The sequence below is a fragment of the Epinephelus moara genome, chromosome 3 (assembly GCF_006386435.1).
Source record: "Epinephelus moara isolate mb chromosome 3, YSFRI_EMoa_1.0, whole genome shotgun sequence".
Classification (NCBI taxonomy): Eukaryota; Metazoa; Chordata; class Actinopteri; order Perciformes; family Serranidae; genus Epinephelus; species Epinephelus moara.
Genome location: NC_065508.1, coordinates 20,260,495 through 20,273,954, shown reverse-complemented (window position 1 = coordinate 20,273,954; position 13,460 = coordinate 20,260,495). Strand labels below are relative to the sequence as shown.

Genomic DNA, 13,460 nt, shown 5'->3' with positions numbered 1-13,460 from the left:
TGTGAGCGCTTTGAGTGATCAGAAGACTAGAGAGGCGCTATAGAAGTGCTGTGCAGTCCATTTAACTGATAGGATGATTTTCATACCATGATATCAATTAATATGCTTTTATACTTTTGTACTAAAACCATACACATGCAATTCTTCCAGATATCTTTTAAGTTTGTGTAACTTAAAGATACTAGGTGTGTATTTTTTCCCAAAGGAGAATAAATATTATTTTCACTAAGATCAATATTGAGTCCAGTTGATCTCTTCTGTATCTGATTGAATATCAAAACTTTCCATTTCAACCCCATGAATACCCACAGTACACTTTGTTGCAGCTAAAACAAGCCGAGTCACTCAGACTATATCAGCTCATTTACAAACCTATTCTGCAATAAAACAGTTTCAGATTCAGGTTCTGATCATAAATTATTTGAATCTGTGACACCATTAACGAAACAAGCACTGGTTCAGGGCTTTATTTGTACAGCTGTGCGACCACTCATAAACTTTTAGACTTTTACTGAACCATGAATTATTTCAACTCATCATATAAAGAGGTTTATTATTTCTACTAAAGGTGCAGCAGAGTGAAATAAAAGATGAAACTTCTCCCTGCTGTCAGATAGAGAATGTCCATTGTGACGGGTGGGTGTTCAAATTGATCAATTAAAAACACAAAAATAAAAAACATAAAAAACAGATTCAAGTAAGTTCTTGAGATTTTGGCTTTATATTCAAAAGTGATCACAAAGATATTAATTATAATCAATTCTTCCTCCAAATATTGTAATGTTCATATTCAGCTTTTATTTTATTTTATTTTTTTAAAAAGTGCATTTCAACACCAAAAAGGTTGAAAACTGTGTCGGTAAAAAAACGCTTTGATACAAAACAAACTCCATTAAAAAATGTTTTCCCCTTAACACTGTCATAATTATCATTGTTGTGTTTTCAGATGATTGATTGTCCAAAAAAATGATCTCTCTGTCTGCCAATCTACAACTCATCCAATCAGTGAATTCATACTAACAGTCTGCACACAAGTCCTCACTTGGATCATAAAGTCTCCGCTTGACCTTTCTGTGCTTATTTTTTGTGTTATTGTCGGGTGACAACATTTCAGCTTTAGAGAGAGAAGCCTCTGATGACACGGGGCTGCTGGGAACAGCTGACGGCTTATTACGCTCCTTCTTTTTCTTTTCTCTGGGCTCCAGCTCAGCGGGCTCGGTCAACGATTTCCCCTCACGCAAAACATCATCAGTGGGTTTCTTTTTCTTCTTCTTTTTCTTCTTCTTTTTCTTGTGCGTCACATCATTTATAGCCAGATTCTCAGTCGTAGTGCTGTCAAGAGACATTTCAGCATCGTCAGTGGCAGCTGGTGGATCCTGTTGTATTAAATGATCTTTAAACTTCTTCCTCTTCAACACCACAGCCTCATCAGGAGGAGAAAGTCCTGCATCAGCTGCACTTTCATATCTTTTCACAGTTGTCACTGCCTCACTTTCATTTCCTGCATGTTTCTTTTTCCTTTTCACCCCCGTGTCAGTGGTTTCGGGTATAAAGTTCTGACATTTTTCGTTTGCTTCCTCAAAATGCGGCTTTTCCACGCTGTCCTGTGCTACCGACTCCTTCCTCTTCCTTTTCTTTTTCACGATGCCATTAAGTTCCTCCGAACAACCAGCGCTGACACCGGGTTTTTCTGTACCCGAGACACGAGACTGCAAGGGAGAGTTTTGCTCCCCATGTGTCTGAGCGTTGTTTTCCTTTGCATCAGCAACGAGGAAGGACGAGGTCCTCCTCTCTTCCTTTTCCTGCACAGACACTGAATCATCGCTTTGTGCCACACCGTCTTCGGAGATACCCCTACTACATATTTCACTCTTTTTCGACACCAGTTCAGTATTTTGGTCCTCAATGCCTTCCTCTGTTTTCTGGGTATCACCTATATTCTCAGCCTTTTCTTTTTGTTCAGGAGAGTCAAAGATATTCTCATAGATAGCTTTCTTCATTTTCAGTGACATCCCTGAACCTTTAGCCGAAGTTACCGAATTATCAGTGCTAAAGTTCACATCTACACCCTCTTCTCCATGCTGAGTTGCATCATTAGACGACGACTGCCGCTTCTTTTTGTGCTTCTTCTTTTTGACATGGATGAATGTTTCTTGGGAAGAAGCTGCAGCACTTTCTAAACAATTTCCAGGTTCCTCCAACTGTTCTGTCAATATGGGCTGCAGATTTGAAGTCCTATTCAACGCCTCCTCCTCTTCATGTTCCTCTGTAATTGCAGCCTCCTCTTCTTTTTTCCTTTTCTTCTTTTTCTTCTTCTTTACCTCATCATTTAGAGGTTCAGCGACTGTGCTGGACTGTAGCTGCTCAATGTCCTCACCACTTCTTTTACTCTTCTTCTTGCCACCTTCCTCCGCTCTCACATCAGATTCCAAGTTTCCATCCTCTTCCTGTTCGACATTTTCTGCTGCAGGCTTATTCTTTTTTCTCTTCTTTTTCTTATGTTTTGGATCGGGAGTGTCTCCCTCGTCCTGTCTCGGTGTGTTATCATTGTGCGACGAGTTCACACACGTTGCAGCGTGCAGACCCTCCGGCTCTTCCGGACTCTGGCCCTTTCCTTCTTCTACACCTTCATTATCTCCTTTGTCTGTCTTCTTCTTCTTTTTCCTCTTCTTTGGAAGATGTTCTCTTTCAGGTCCGTCCCCTGCCTGTCCTGTCGCAAACGTGTCGTCTGTGTGGAGAACATCAGTTTGAGGCTCTACTACAGGTGTGGATGCTTCTCCGCCCTTTTGTGTGGATCGTCTTGGACTTCTCGGAAGCTCACATGGCTCACAGACTGTAGCATCGCTGTCATCGCACAGCTCTTCCTCTGTTGCTTTTCGCTGAAACGTGAGGCGTTTCTTTGCCTTCAGTATTTCACTTTGGGCCAGAGAGCTTCTGTCAGTTGTTGTGTGTTCATTGGTCCTCTCCTTCTGGACCAAACCTCTATGAGTGGGCTCTCCTTTATCAGAGCAGTCTGTATCTGAAAGTATTGGTATATCTTTCAATAAGGCCGCCTTCACTGTTTTTTTGCTTAACGTTTTCGTTCGTCCTCCTCGCACGGTTTCTTTTCCGGCATTACCAGCTTTCCTCCTCCTCTGCTGATTTGACTGGCTGCCCCAGATTTGCTTTGCTTTTGATAGTGCCATGAAACGTTTTCTCTCCTGTAAGATGACACACAGATTAAAACAAAGTTCCAAAACAAAAATTGCAATAATGCCACATTGCCACTGCATGGTTCAGCTTGACCTGACCCACTTTTAGTATCAGGTCCTCTTATCTTTACTCAGTCCTCTCCACTGTGGATAGTATCCCCTCAGTGTCTGTGGGGTTCTCAGCTGATTGCCATAACAACTGTGAATGAAACTGCCCTCAACGGGACACTCATTAAATCCTTTTATAAGCAACCATGTCTGTACCTCTCAATTGTACGGCGTAGTTTTGTAGGGCTACATATTCAAAAAATCTGGGTCGAATGAATAACAAAATTGCGGTCACTATTGATGGTAGCTTGGCTATTTATAAATGGTTGGTTTGTGTAAGTCTAAGATGTCCCATGTTGGGCTAGTCACGATTCTCTCTGACCAATCAGTGGTCTGCAGTGTCTCAACTCCACCTTCTAGTATCGGCTCAGCTCACTTGGAACTTCAACTGCAATGGTGCCAAAAATGTACCAGGTTTCAAGTACAATCAACAACATTTGCCAATGGAAAACCAAAATAGTGAGCTGAGATGCAGAGAGCTTTAACATACAGTGGAAATGCAGCATAAAATACAAGATCTGAACAGCCTGCTTACCACCACTTTGATGTCTTCATCTTCTGCTTTACCTTCGTCCTCTCTGTAACAGAACACGTGTGTTTTATTACCAATCAATCAATCAAATTGAGGGGCGGGCCCACTAAGGGGAGCCTGGAGTTATAAAAGTTTGTGAAAAGAACTGCCAGGTAAATGTAAAGCAAACGATGAATCTCCATCAAACGTCACTCCTACCGAACAAGACAATGAGACGAAGCATATCTCGCTATTGATGAAGAGAGAGAACACGGTGAGCTATCTGACTCAAAGTATTAGCTACTGATGGTATGAAGCCAAAAACGTTAAGGTGGCACTTGGAGACTTCACATCCCTAACACAAAGAGGAGCCTGTTGATACCTTAACTGTCTCCTACGAAGTACCCTGCAGTGCTGCTCAGTGTAAAAAGCCACACACTGAAGGTGTAGGATTACAGGTCTATAAGTAAAAGTGAGTATTTTTATACCTTTGTATTTTAAAACTGGGCTGGGGGCTTGAAAATATTGTTTAACTACATAAGGTGGGCCCTGCAAAAAAGGTTTGGGAACTACTCGGTTAGCGGAATTTAAACATCTTAAAACATGAATATATTTAAATAAATGAAAAAATGATGATAAATTAAATAATGTCCATAAAGTGTTCCAAAGAAAAGACAGGCTAAAGGGGTAGATTTAAAGTTTACGTTTAGAGGTATAAACACTTTGTCTCCTGATGACAGCACCAAGGGCTAACATGTATAGATTAATCCTTTGAAACGTGGAACAACATCACTTTTCTTGTGCTGCTTTCAGATGCCTCTTGCAAGTATTCAAACCTTTGAACCCTGAGCAAGTTGGTGTGATTTCTTTCAATAAAATAATTTATGGGGCTCCTCAAGGATCAATTTTAGGGCCACTACTTTTTAAACCTAAACCTTAAATTGGCTTGATTTCTTCTAAAAACATGGGGAAAAAGGCAATGAGCAACTTGATAAGAAATGTCCAACAAATAAAGAGAAAGATTTAAGAATATTAAAAAAAAACAAAGAAAAAAAATCTAGGGAAAAACTATATTTATTATTATTATTAATATTACATTTTAAAATTATGTTACGGAATTATTGTAATTTTTAAGCACTCTTTCCAAATCATTTCCCTGTTAGTTTGTTTTAACTTTCCTTCTTTCTTTCTTTTTTATTCTACTAATTTTCTTCATTTTGATTTTCTCTCCTGCAAATTTTTTCGGGTCATTTCATCTTTTGTTGCTCACTGCCTTCTTCCCATGTTTTTAGAAGAAATCAAGACAATTTCCTTTGGTGTCAATGTTTTTTTTTTGCACATACAATTTTTACTTTGCACTAAATATGCTCATTTTTTATCCACTGCTCATTATTATTATTATTATTATTATTTATTGCTGTTTCTTGTACTTTTTTTTGCATGCCTAGTTTTTTAAGTTTTTAAATTTTGAAATCTTTAATCTCACTCTTTTCCCTTGACTGCTGTAACAGTGGAATTTTTCAATTGTGGGATCAATAAAGGTGTATCTTATCTTATCTTAAAAAGTAGTGGCCCTAAAACTGATCTTTGGGGAACCCCATAAATTATTTTATTGTAAATTATAAGCAACACACACCTCTGCTCCAGCTGCTCCGGACCAACTTATCAGGTCGGGTAGCATCAAAACCAAAATTTCCCTGGCATCTAAATGTATCCTAATCCAATCAACTATGTTACTAGGGCCGTCTTTGTACAATAAGCTCGAAAACCAGACTGACACATTGCTAAATTATTGTTTTATTTAAGGAAAATATTTAATTATGTGAATATGGACACCTTTTTCCTAAAATTATACTTAAAAAGGTAACATGAGATATTAGTCGGCTACTGGGTGTTGGTGGACAAAGGCTAATATTTAAAAAGAACACATGTAACTTCAAGTAAAGCATGAATATTCCTTGACATAAACTCACTCTGATAGTGGAGATATGTCCTCCCCATCGATGTCAACAGTTGGTAAAGATGACTCCAGATCCTCTGCTCTTTGGTAGCTCTGCCACAGCTCTCTGACACATTTAAAGAAGCCTCCCATCACATAATTCTGTAAAAATAAAAAAGTATTTAGCTCTAAATAACGTTTGCAAAGCCTTTGTTAAATGATCGTGTAGAGGCTAAGCCAATGCTTCAAGCCACTGAGGCATTTCAACAGGAAACCTAATTGATGCGCTTTTACTTTACCATGACGGATGAATGAGTCCACTTGCTTTTCAGTTACGATGCACACAAGTCCATTTATTTCACATGTCATTCTTTAAATCACACATTCTCACACAACACATCAGCACGGAGCATAACGTGTTGCTGTACAGTGGTCAAAAACTGTTTTTCCTGTTCTGGTTGGAAACACCTGACGAGCCACAAAGGTTCCTAGGCTATATAGGCTGACCCGCCAATCACAGTTAGACCATAACACACAAACAATTAACATAATCTGCTCTTACAGATCGTGTATTTAAGTATTGGTTATCCTTACATGAAGGCGTCTGTTCTGGGTAGGTAGCAGATTGCGTCTGGACTTCTCTGGGAGGAAAGGGAACCTGTATTTTGGCAGGGTGTATTTCTTTCTTCTCCTTTCTTTGCCTGTTTTGGATTCTTTGGGGGAAGTGGACGATGAATTGCTCTCGTCGCTTTCTTTATGATCTCCAGGAGATGTGAGGTTTGACCTCAAGCTGTGGTGACGTTGTCGTCTCCCTGACCTCACAGGCTCAGGTACTGCCTTCTGAGTTATGAACAGGCTGTCTCCTGAATCGCTGCAGAGACACAACCACACATTTAGAAGTCAACCTGGAGCATTTTCAGGCTGCTGTAATGGGAGGGGCTGCATCAGGGTCGTTCCTGATACGCAGCAACATTTCAGCCTCACAACTTCAAAAAAAGAAAAGGTGGATTTTAAATGTTTTGCATTATATAAGAATAGTGACACGTTTAACTGTTTATGGTAGTTTTATATGGATAGTTCTTGTAAAAGTTGATTACTCCGCACTGGGGACATGATAATATGAGCACATGTACACAAACAAGCAAATAAACAAACAAACAAACGAACAGACTCAGTTAAGATTGATTCACGGGGACAGAAGTGTTGTTGCATTACAGGAATGGACCATCATAATCATCATCATCGTTGTGACCTGTGAGGAGCATCCTTACCTGTCTGCATCAGCAGCTTCCTCAAATAACGTTACTTCATTCTGTCTGCTGTGTCCCTCGTTAGACTCAAGATACCGCGATATTTTCTCCACGTAGTCTGGAGGGGATGTTTCCAGCACAATGTGGCATGACTGCCCCGATACTACATCAGCTACAGCATCAGACTGAGTGAAAGCCAGAGAGTTACGCACTCCGGTCATTGCGTAGTTTAGCTGAAAACACCGCCAAAGTAGCGGAGGTCTTCATTTGCAGGAAATAGATCCGTTTGATGTTTCCGACGAAAATGTTTTAGTTTTAAAGTTCCGCTTTAGACGCACAATATTAATTATTAACCAAACAGTTCATTGATATCATATAACAACATGTATCTGCACCAAAACAAAGTAAAAAACAAAAAGAGTAGACACTACACATGTGGTTCTGCGTCGACCAGGAAGTTTTTCAGCGTCATCGAAGTGACGTATTATCATCTGACCAATCACCAAAGAGGAGGAAGAAAGCACTCAAAAAAAACAAGAGGCTTCACTGTTTGTACTTCCGTTTTCGACTGCATCGGCTCCCACAATAGCTTTGAGTTGTTTTTATTAATTTTTCTCCACATAAATAAGTAAATGTGACATGTATTTAATGAGCACCACTGGATTCAAACTCCATTTGCTGATGAAGACCATGAGATGAAGTTATAATGTCATTGTACAAATGAATACAACTATAGCTCATTAGATGAACACAAGTTGTTTATATCGGTCTTTTTATGTGATAGTACTATATTTATCTGCACTCCCAGACTACAGGAAAAATTATTTTCATATGCCAGAGTTCAAATATCAACCCAAAATTGAATTATTTTAGGTTTCTAAGTATGCCTACTTTACTTCCTGAAACTGATTTATTACAGTGTTACCCATGAACAAAATACAGTATCCAAATTCTACTCAAGGGCAAAGGTTTTGTTTCAGTATCAGGCAGGGGGCCGGGGGGCCGAAGCCAAGACATTTTGAGCTCTATTGAACACTTAATTTCCTGCAATCTGGTGAAGTTTTATGCATCCTTGTACCCTTTCTGCATCAGTTTAGTAGACGTGCCATGGTACTTCCTGCTTCAATCGTGCATAGTCGCTTTATCTTCTGTCTGTTTTATAGATTGCTAACATTGCAATTGTATCTTGGGGTCTTGTTCATGTGTGAGGGTAGAATGGAGCATGAGATGGATCAGTGGTCATCTGCAGTCATGTTTGCACTGTGCCGGACCGTTGTGGTGAAGAGGGAGCTGAGCCGGAAGGCAAAGCTTTCGATATACTGGTCCATCTATGTCCCAACCCTCACCTATGGTCATGAGCTCTGGGTAGTGACCGAAAGAATGACATCAAGGATACAAGTGGCTGAAATGAGTTTCCTCCGTGGGGTGGCTGGACTCAGCCTTAGAGATAGGGTAAGGAGCTAGGACATCCGGAGGGAGCTCGGAGTAGAGCCGCTGCTCCTTCATGTCGAAAGGGGTCAGTTGAGGTGGTTCGGGCATCTGATCAGGATCCTCCTGGGCGCCTCCTGTTAGAGGTGTTCCGGGCTTGTCCCGGGGGCTGCATGGATGGATGCAAACATTGCTTTTGAGGTTGCATACCGCCACCCGCTACTTTATGTACTTTAGTCATTGTTGCATCCCCGAGTCACGTTTTCACTCTTTCTCTTGAATTCACTGGTTCTTTTCATTGTTACTAGTTGTTGAATGTTAGATTGTGGTTACTGTAATTTGAAGCGCTCTCTGATATAAGAATTTCCATCAGGATAAATAAAGTTGAATTAACATGGACTGAACTGAATTAAACTGAATAAACCCATGACTATGATTGCATTTATTTCACACAGATAAACTGGCTGCATGGGCGAGGAAACATCATCTGTGACAGGAACTCTCTTGTAAGTATTTACTCTTTGGCTGAACTTCTACAGTAGATCAGTCCCGTGGTTTTACAGTCGATTTTTCCTCCACTGTTGACTGTGAGTTGGTATATTCAGTATCAGCCTTCAAGCACAGTCATAATGGCAGATATTAGCAAAACCGAAAAGGTTCAGCTGCACGCTCCAGACTTGGAGGAACTACGTGGTGGTAAGGACTTCAGCTTTGATGCGCAGACAAAGTTGCACAGGCATGTTGATAAAGAGAGCGTAATAAATACTTTTTCCTGGTTGCAGTGCTACAAACAGGACTGGAAGACAACTTTGCTGAAGTTCAGGTGAGGGTTGTGGAGTGCCCTGATCTCACAGAGGAGCCTTTCCACTTCCCTGTCAAAGGTAACAGATCAAGTACTCAAACGTCTCATGCATGCCCTACATACATGTGTATTTAGTTCATTCATTCACAGGCTGACACTTTGTTAACCCTCACACTCCCAAACCAAAAACTGCATGTTTCTAATACGTCCATCAGCCACTGAAGACTGTCTTTATCTTAACACATGGCTGCTTCTTCAGAATTACTATCTGAAAGTGAAGATTTATTTGCAGGTTGCATTAAATATCTGTGTTCGATTAGGCTATATGTACATGCAGAATTTATATTCACCCACTTTTTATAAAATGCATTGCTTTAGAATCGTGAAGTTGTCAATTATGATAGCTAGTTATAGAACAGCAATCCAGCTAGTCAGCACAAAAGTACTCAGAACTTTGCCCCAAGGAAAGGTAGCAACACCACAGTAAAAAAAAAAAAGACATAAGCACAAGCATCAACATGGACTTAAAGTGCCTAAAGTAAAAGCTGTCCTCCCAGAATGGGTCAATTCAGAATTATATATATCACTCGATTATAATTATTGATGCGTTAATGTGTAAGCATCACTAATGTTGCAGCTGCAGCTATTTTTTTGTATTTTATATATCCTCCTGAGACCTGAACTTTTGTTTGGTATGCATTATTCATTTCTCCTTGCTATTTTGGATCAGTAGGACCAGATAAGTATGCAAAAACTAAACACTGTCAATGATAATAAGGTCCCAATGTCCTCTAACGAGACCATAACAAAGTCCTAATGTCCTCAAAAGAGTACTTCCTTGGTCAAATCTGTTGCCATGTCAAACTACAAACATTATTAATCGTAAATAAACAAGTTTCAACCGTAAAATGTGATCAGGTTTTGGACCTCGTCCACTTTTGTGTCGGGATCGGCTGCAGACTGACTTGGCAGAGATGGCTGCCATCTTGTTTTTCCCTGGATTAGTGTATTGTGCTCTTACCACCACTAGATGGCACAAAAAAGTGTCCACGGACGAGGACAACAGGTCTGAGTTAAGTAGACTGAAGTATAAGGTCACGTAAACCCAAAATGTGATGTCCACATATGAGGACACAGGGTCTCAGGAGGAAATACTGCTGGAGTATCTATAATAATACATCCTAATTTTGGGGTGGCTCGACACAGTCCCAAGTAGAATGGGACACAGCCTAATTTTGAAGCTCATAAAACAGGTGGATTGCCATAATGACGCACAAAGAGGGGTTACAAGTAAGCATGATAGACCAGGGTTACTGATATGTTCATTAAGAGTGGGATAGACCAGGTAATTTGTTTGCAAGCGTTGCTTAAACATTGGGTAGGATACCAGCATTCCACTGAGACTGAGGGTTTTACATGTAGTTGAAGGCCTACCTGATAGTGTCATGTTGTTTTTCATGTCACCTCATGCTGTAGGCTTGTGTGGAAAGCCTCGCATCACTGATGTTGGTGGTGTGCCGTACCTGGTCCCGTTGGTTCATAAGGACAAGGTAGTCTTAATGAGAATATTGCTTTGAGATAATGATCAATGGCCCGTAGCGAAAGGGATTAATATATCGTTGTCTCTCCTCCTCTTCTTCTCAGGAATACAACATGAACACTGTATCAAAGGAGGTGGAGCTGCCAGGAGCCTTCATCCTCGGTGCAGGAGCTGCTCCCTCCAGAATTGTTGGAATGAACGCAGAGGTTAATCATTTTTTACCCCCTGTATCTAACTGGAAGCTGAAAACAAGTTTCTCAGTACAGGCTATGTTAAATGGAGAAATAGAATGTAAAGAGTTGGAGAACGCAGAAGCTGATGGACTAAATGTTCTCGTCCACAGCTGATGCCTCTGGTTCTGACCGAAGCGGAGGGGAGGCCCGCAGTCAACAGCAGCTACTTCTCCTCCATCAATCCAGTCGATGGCCAGTGTCTGCAAGAAAAGTACAGTGACAAATTCTCTGACTGCAACTTTGGACTGCTGGGCAATCTGTACGCTTGTGAAGGCAAGTCTGGAAAGGTAATGTGTCTCCTCTGATCACACAAGATCTGCAGCTTTTTGTCTTTGAGAAGATGACTGCATTGGGGTTCCTCCAAAAATGCGATGTCATTATTGCCTCTGCTTTTGGCAAATAATGAACATCTCTGGTTGTATATGAACTTAAAGATAAATTAGTAACCTCCCTGAAGTTGTTGTGTGTGACCTTCAGCCCCGTCACATGTGTGCTCCCAACATTTAAATGGGTAAACATTAATAAAAGGACAGTGACTGCACAAGCTGAGCTGTGGTGCCCTCTTCACCTGTGCACCTCCGCAGGTCATAGAGGTGAGGGCCAAGAAGAGGACAGGAGGTGACAGTCTTGTGACGGCCATGAGGACGACTCTGGAAGGTCACTACCCGGATAAAAGCCTGGCTCTGGGAGGCACCTTCATCATCCAGAAAGGGAAGGCTAAAATCCACATCATGGTAAATATTGGACATGACACAGAAGGTGTGATCTCTGACAGTTACATGAATTGATTTATCTCTGTTTGTCTGATCATCGATAGCCGAGAGAGTTCTCAGTCTGCCCGCTCAACACCAACGATGACGTCAACAACTGGCTTAAGCACTTCGAGGTCAGAGCCCCGCTCATCTGCCAGTCGGTGCTGGTATCCAGAGACCCTGTAAGTCAAGCAAACACACTCATCTCAACGAGATAAATGTCTAAAGTCAAGAAAACTCTCTGGCACACCAATTTGAGGATGGAGGTTTAGTAGGTGGATGATTTCAATATCCAGTATGTCTCCCTAAATCCTACAAACTAGACCTTTAAGAGAGTTTTGAGCTGAGAATATATTCAATACGCTCCTCATTTGCAAAATCAGCTGCCTTGTAATGATTCATGTGTTTGCTGTGTATCCAGGGTTTGGACCTGCGGGTGGAGCACACCCACTGCTTCAGCCACCACGGAGAGGGTGGCCACTACTACATAGACACCACACCGGACACTGTGGAGTACCTGGGCTACTTCGTGCCTGCAGAGTATGTCTACCGCATCGACAGGCCCAAAGACACCCATGGAGTCGGACGATAAATGACGCATAAATGAACGAATGATGTTTGCAGCACAGCATCTCTTAATGATCTAGATCATTCAAGTTGTGTATGATTCATGTGAGGTTTTTGTATTCTAAAATACACAGAAACTTAGAATTTTTAAATGAAAATGCGTCATATCTGTAAATCTTTCCTCTATCACAAATCTAAAAAAGCCTTATACATTTCTTATGTAATAAACAGTGTTGAATCTGGATCCTCTTGGCTGGTTGTTCACTGAATGCTGTAGTAATGTGCAACTCACTACCTCTAAAAGAATACTTAATCTGGGACCTTGAACTACAGAGTTGCCTGCCAACTCCATCATGATAAAAAAATTGTGCAAGACAGTTGAAAGCAGGCAGTTGCAGTAATATCTGTGCCCTGTTTGCACGGGGTGAAAATAAGGACAATCATTTTAAAGGCCCTACACACCACCTATGCACACCACACACAGGTGTTTTCACTTATTTGGTTAATTAGGCCTCTTTTCAAGACGATGGAGATGTGCGCAAAGTATGCTCAGTTGATCTCTAATATCTCTCACAGTTGTATTTCTAATTGATTGGAGGTGAAAACACTTGAAAAGCCAACAGGTGAAAAACTAGATGTCACAACAGAGGCTACATTTGCGTGACTGTGAAGTGTCACCTTTATACTGGGTTTAAAGCTAAAATCGGCTTCTGTGTTTCACACTATTATGAGAGGCCACATGCGGAGTGTCAACACTGGACATGACATGACAAATTAAGTTTGACCACATCTACTCTATAACAAAGGCTCATTTACAAACCCCATCTGGTATTTTGTTCCTCCCAAAATGAGTTTCAGGTTCACTCTGCTGCCTTAGTCCTTATTCATGCTGGAGCCTATCCCAGCTGACATTGGGCAAGAGGTAGGGTACACCCTGGACAGGTCGCCAGACTATCACAGGGCTGACACATAGAGACAGACAACCATTCACACTCACATTCACACCTACGGACAATTTAGAGTCACCAATTAACCTGCATGTCTTTGGACTGTGGGAGGAAGCCGGAGTACCGGGAGAAAACCCACACTGACACAGGGAGAACATGCAAACTCCACACAGAAGGGCTCCCCCACCCCGG

At 41.2% G+C, this 13,460-nt stretch overlaps 2 protein-coding genes across 2 annotated transcripts; one reads left to right on the top strand and one right to left on the bottom strand.

Annotated features, from left to right (window-relative positions):
* Positions 1–442: 442 nt before the first annotated feature.
* Positions 443–8,236, bottom strand: LOC126385980 (peptidyl-prolyl cis-trans isomerase G-like). Its single transcript, XM_050038042.1, has 5 exons — positions 7,021–8,236; positions 6,344–6,620; positions 5,784–5,911; positions 3,835–3,877; positions 443–3,200 (listed from the first exon to the last, which is right to left on the bottom strand). The coding sequence occupies exons 1-5, from the start codon at positions 7,218–7,220 to the stop codon at positions 1,017–1,019; spliced, it is 2,832 nt and encodes a 943-aa protein (XP_049893999.1). The 5' UTR covers positions 7,221–8,236; the 3' UTR covers positions 443–1,016.
* Positions 8,237–8,940: 704 nt separating this feature from the next.
* On the top strand, positions 8,941–12,565 carry c3h11orf54 (chromosome 3 C11orf54 homolog). The gene is made up of 8 exons (XM_050038056.1): positions 8,941–9,123; positions 9,210–9,308; positions 10,706–10,779; positions 10,874–10,975; positions 11,113–11,289; positions 11,587–11,736; positions 11,820–11,936; positions 12,176–12,565. The coding sequence occupies exons 1-8, from the start codon at positions 9,057–9,059 to the stop codon at positions 12,344–12,346; spliced, it is 957 nt and encodes a 318-aa protein (XP_049894013.1). The 5' UTR covers positions 8,941–9,056; the 3' UTR covers positions 12,347–12,565.
* The last annotated feature ends 895 nt before the right edge of the window (positions 12,566–13,460 follow it).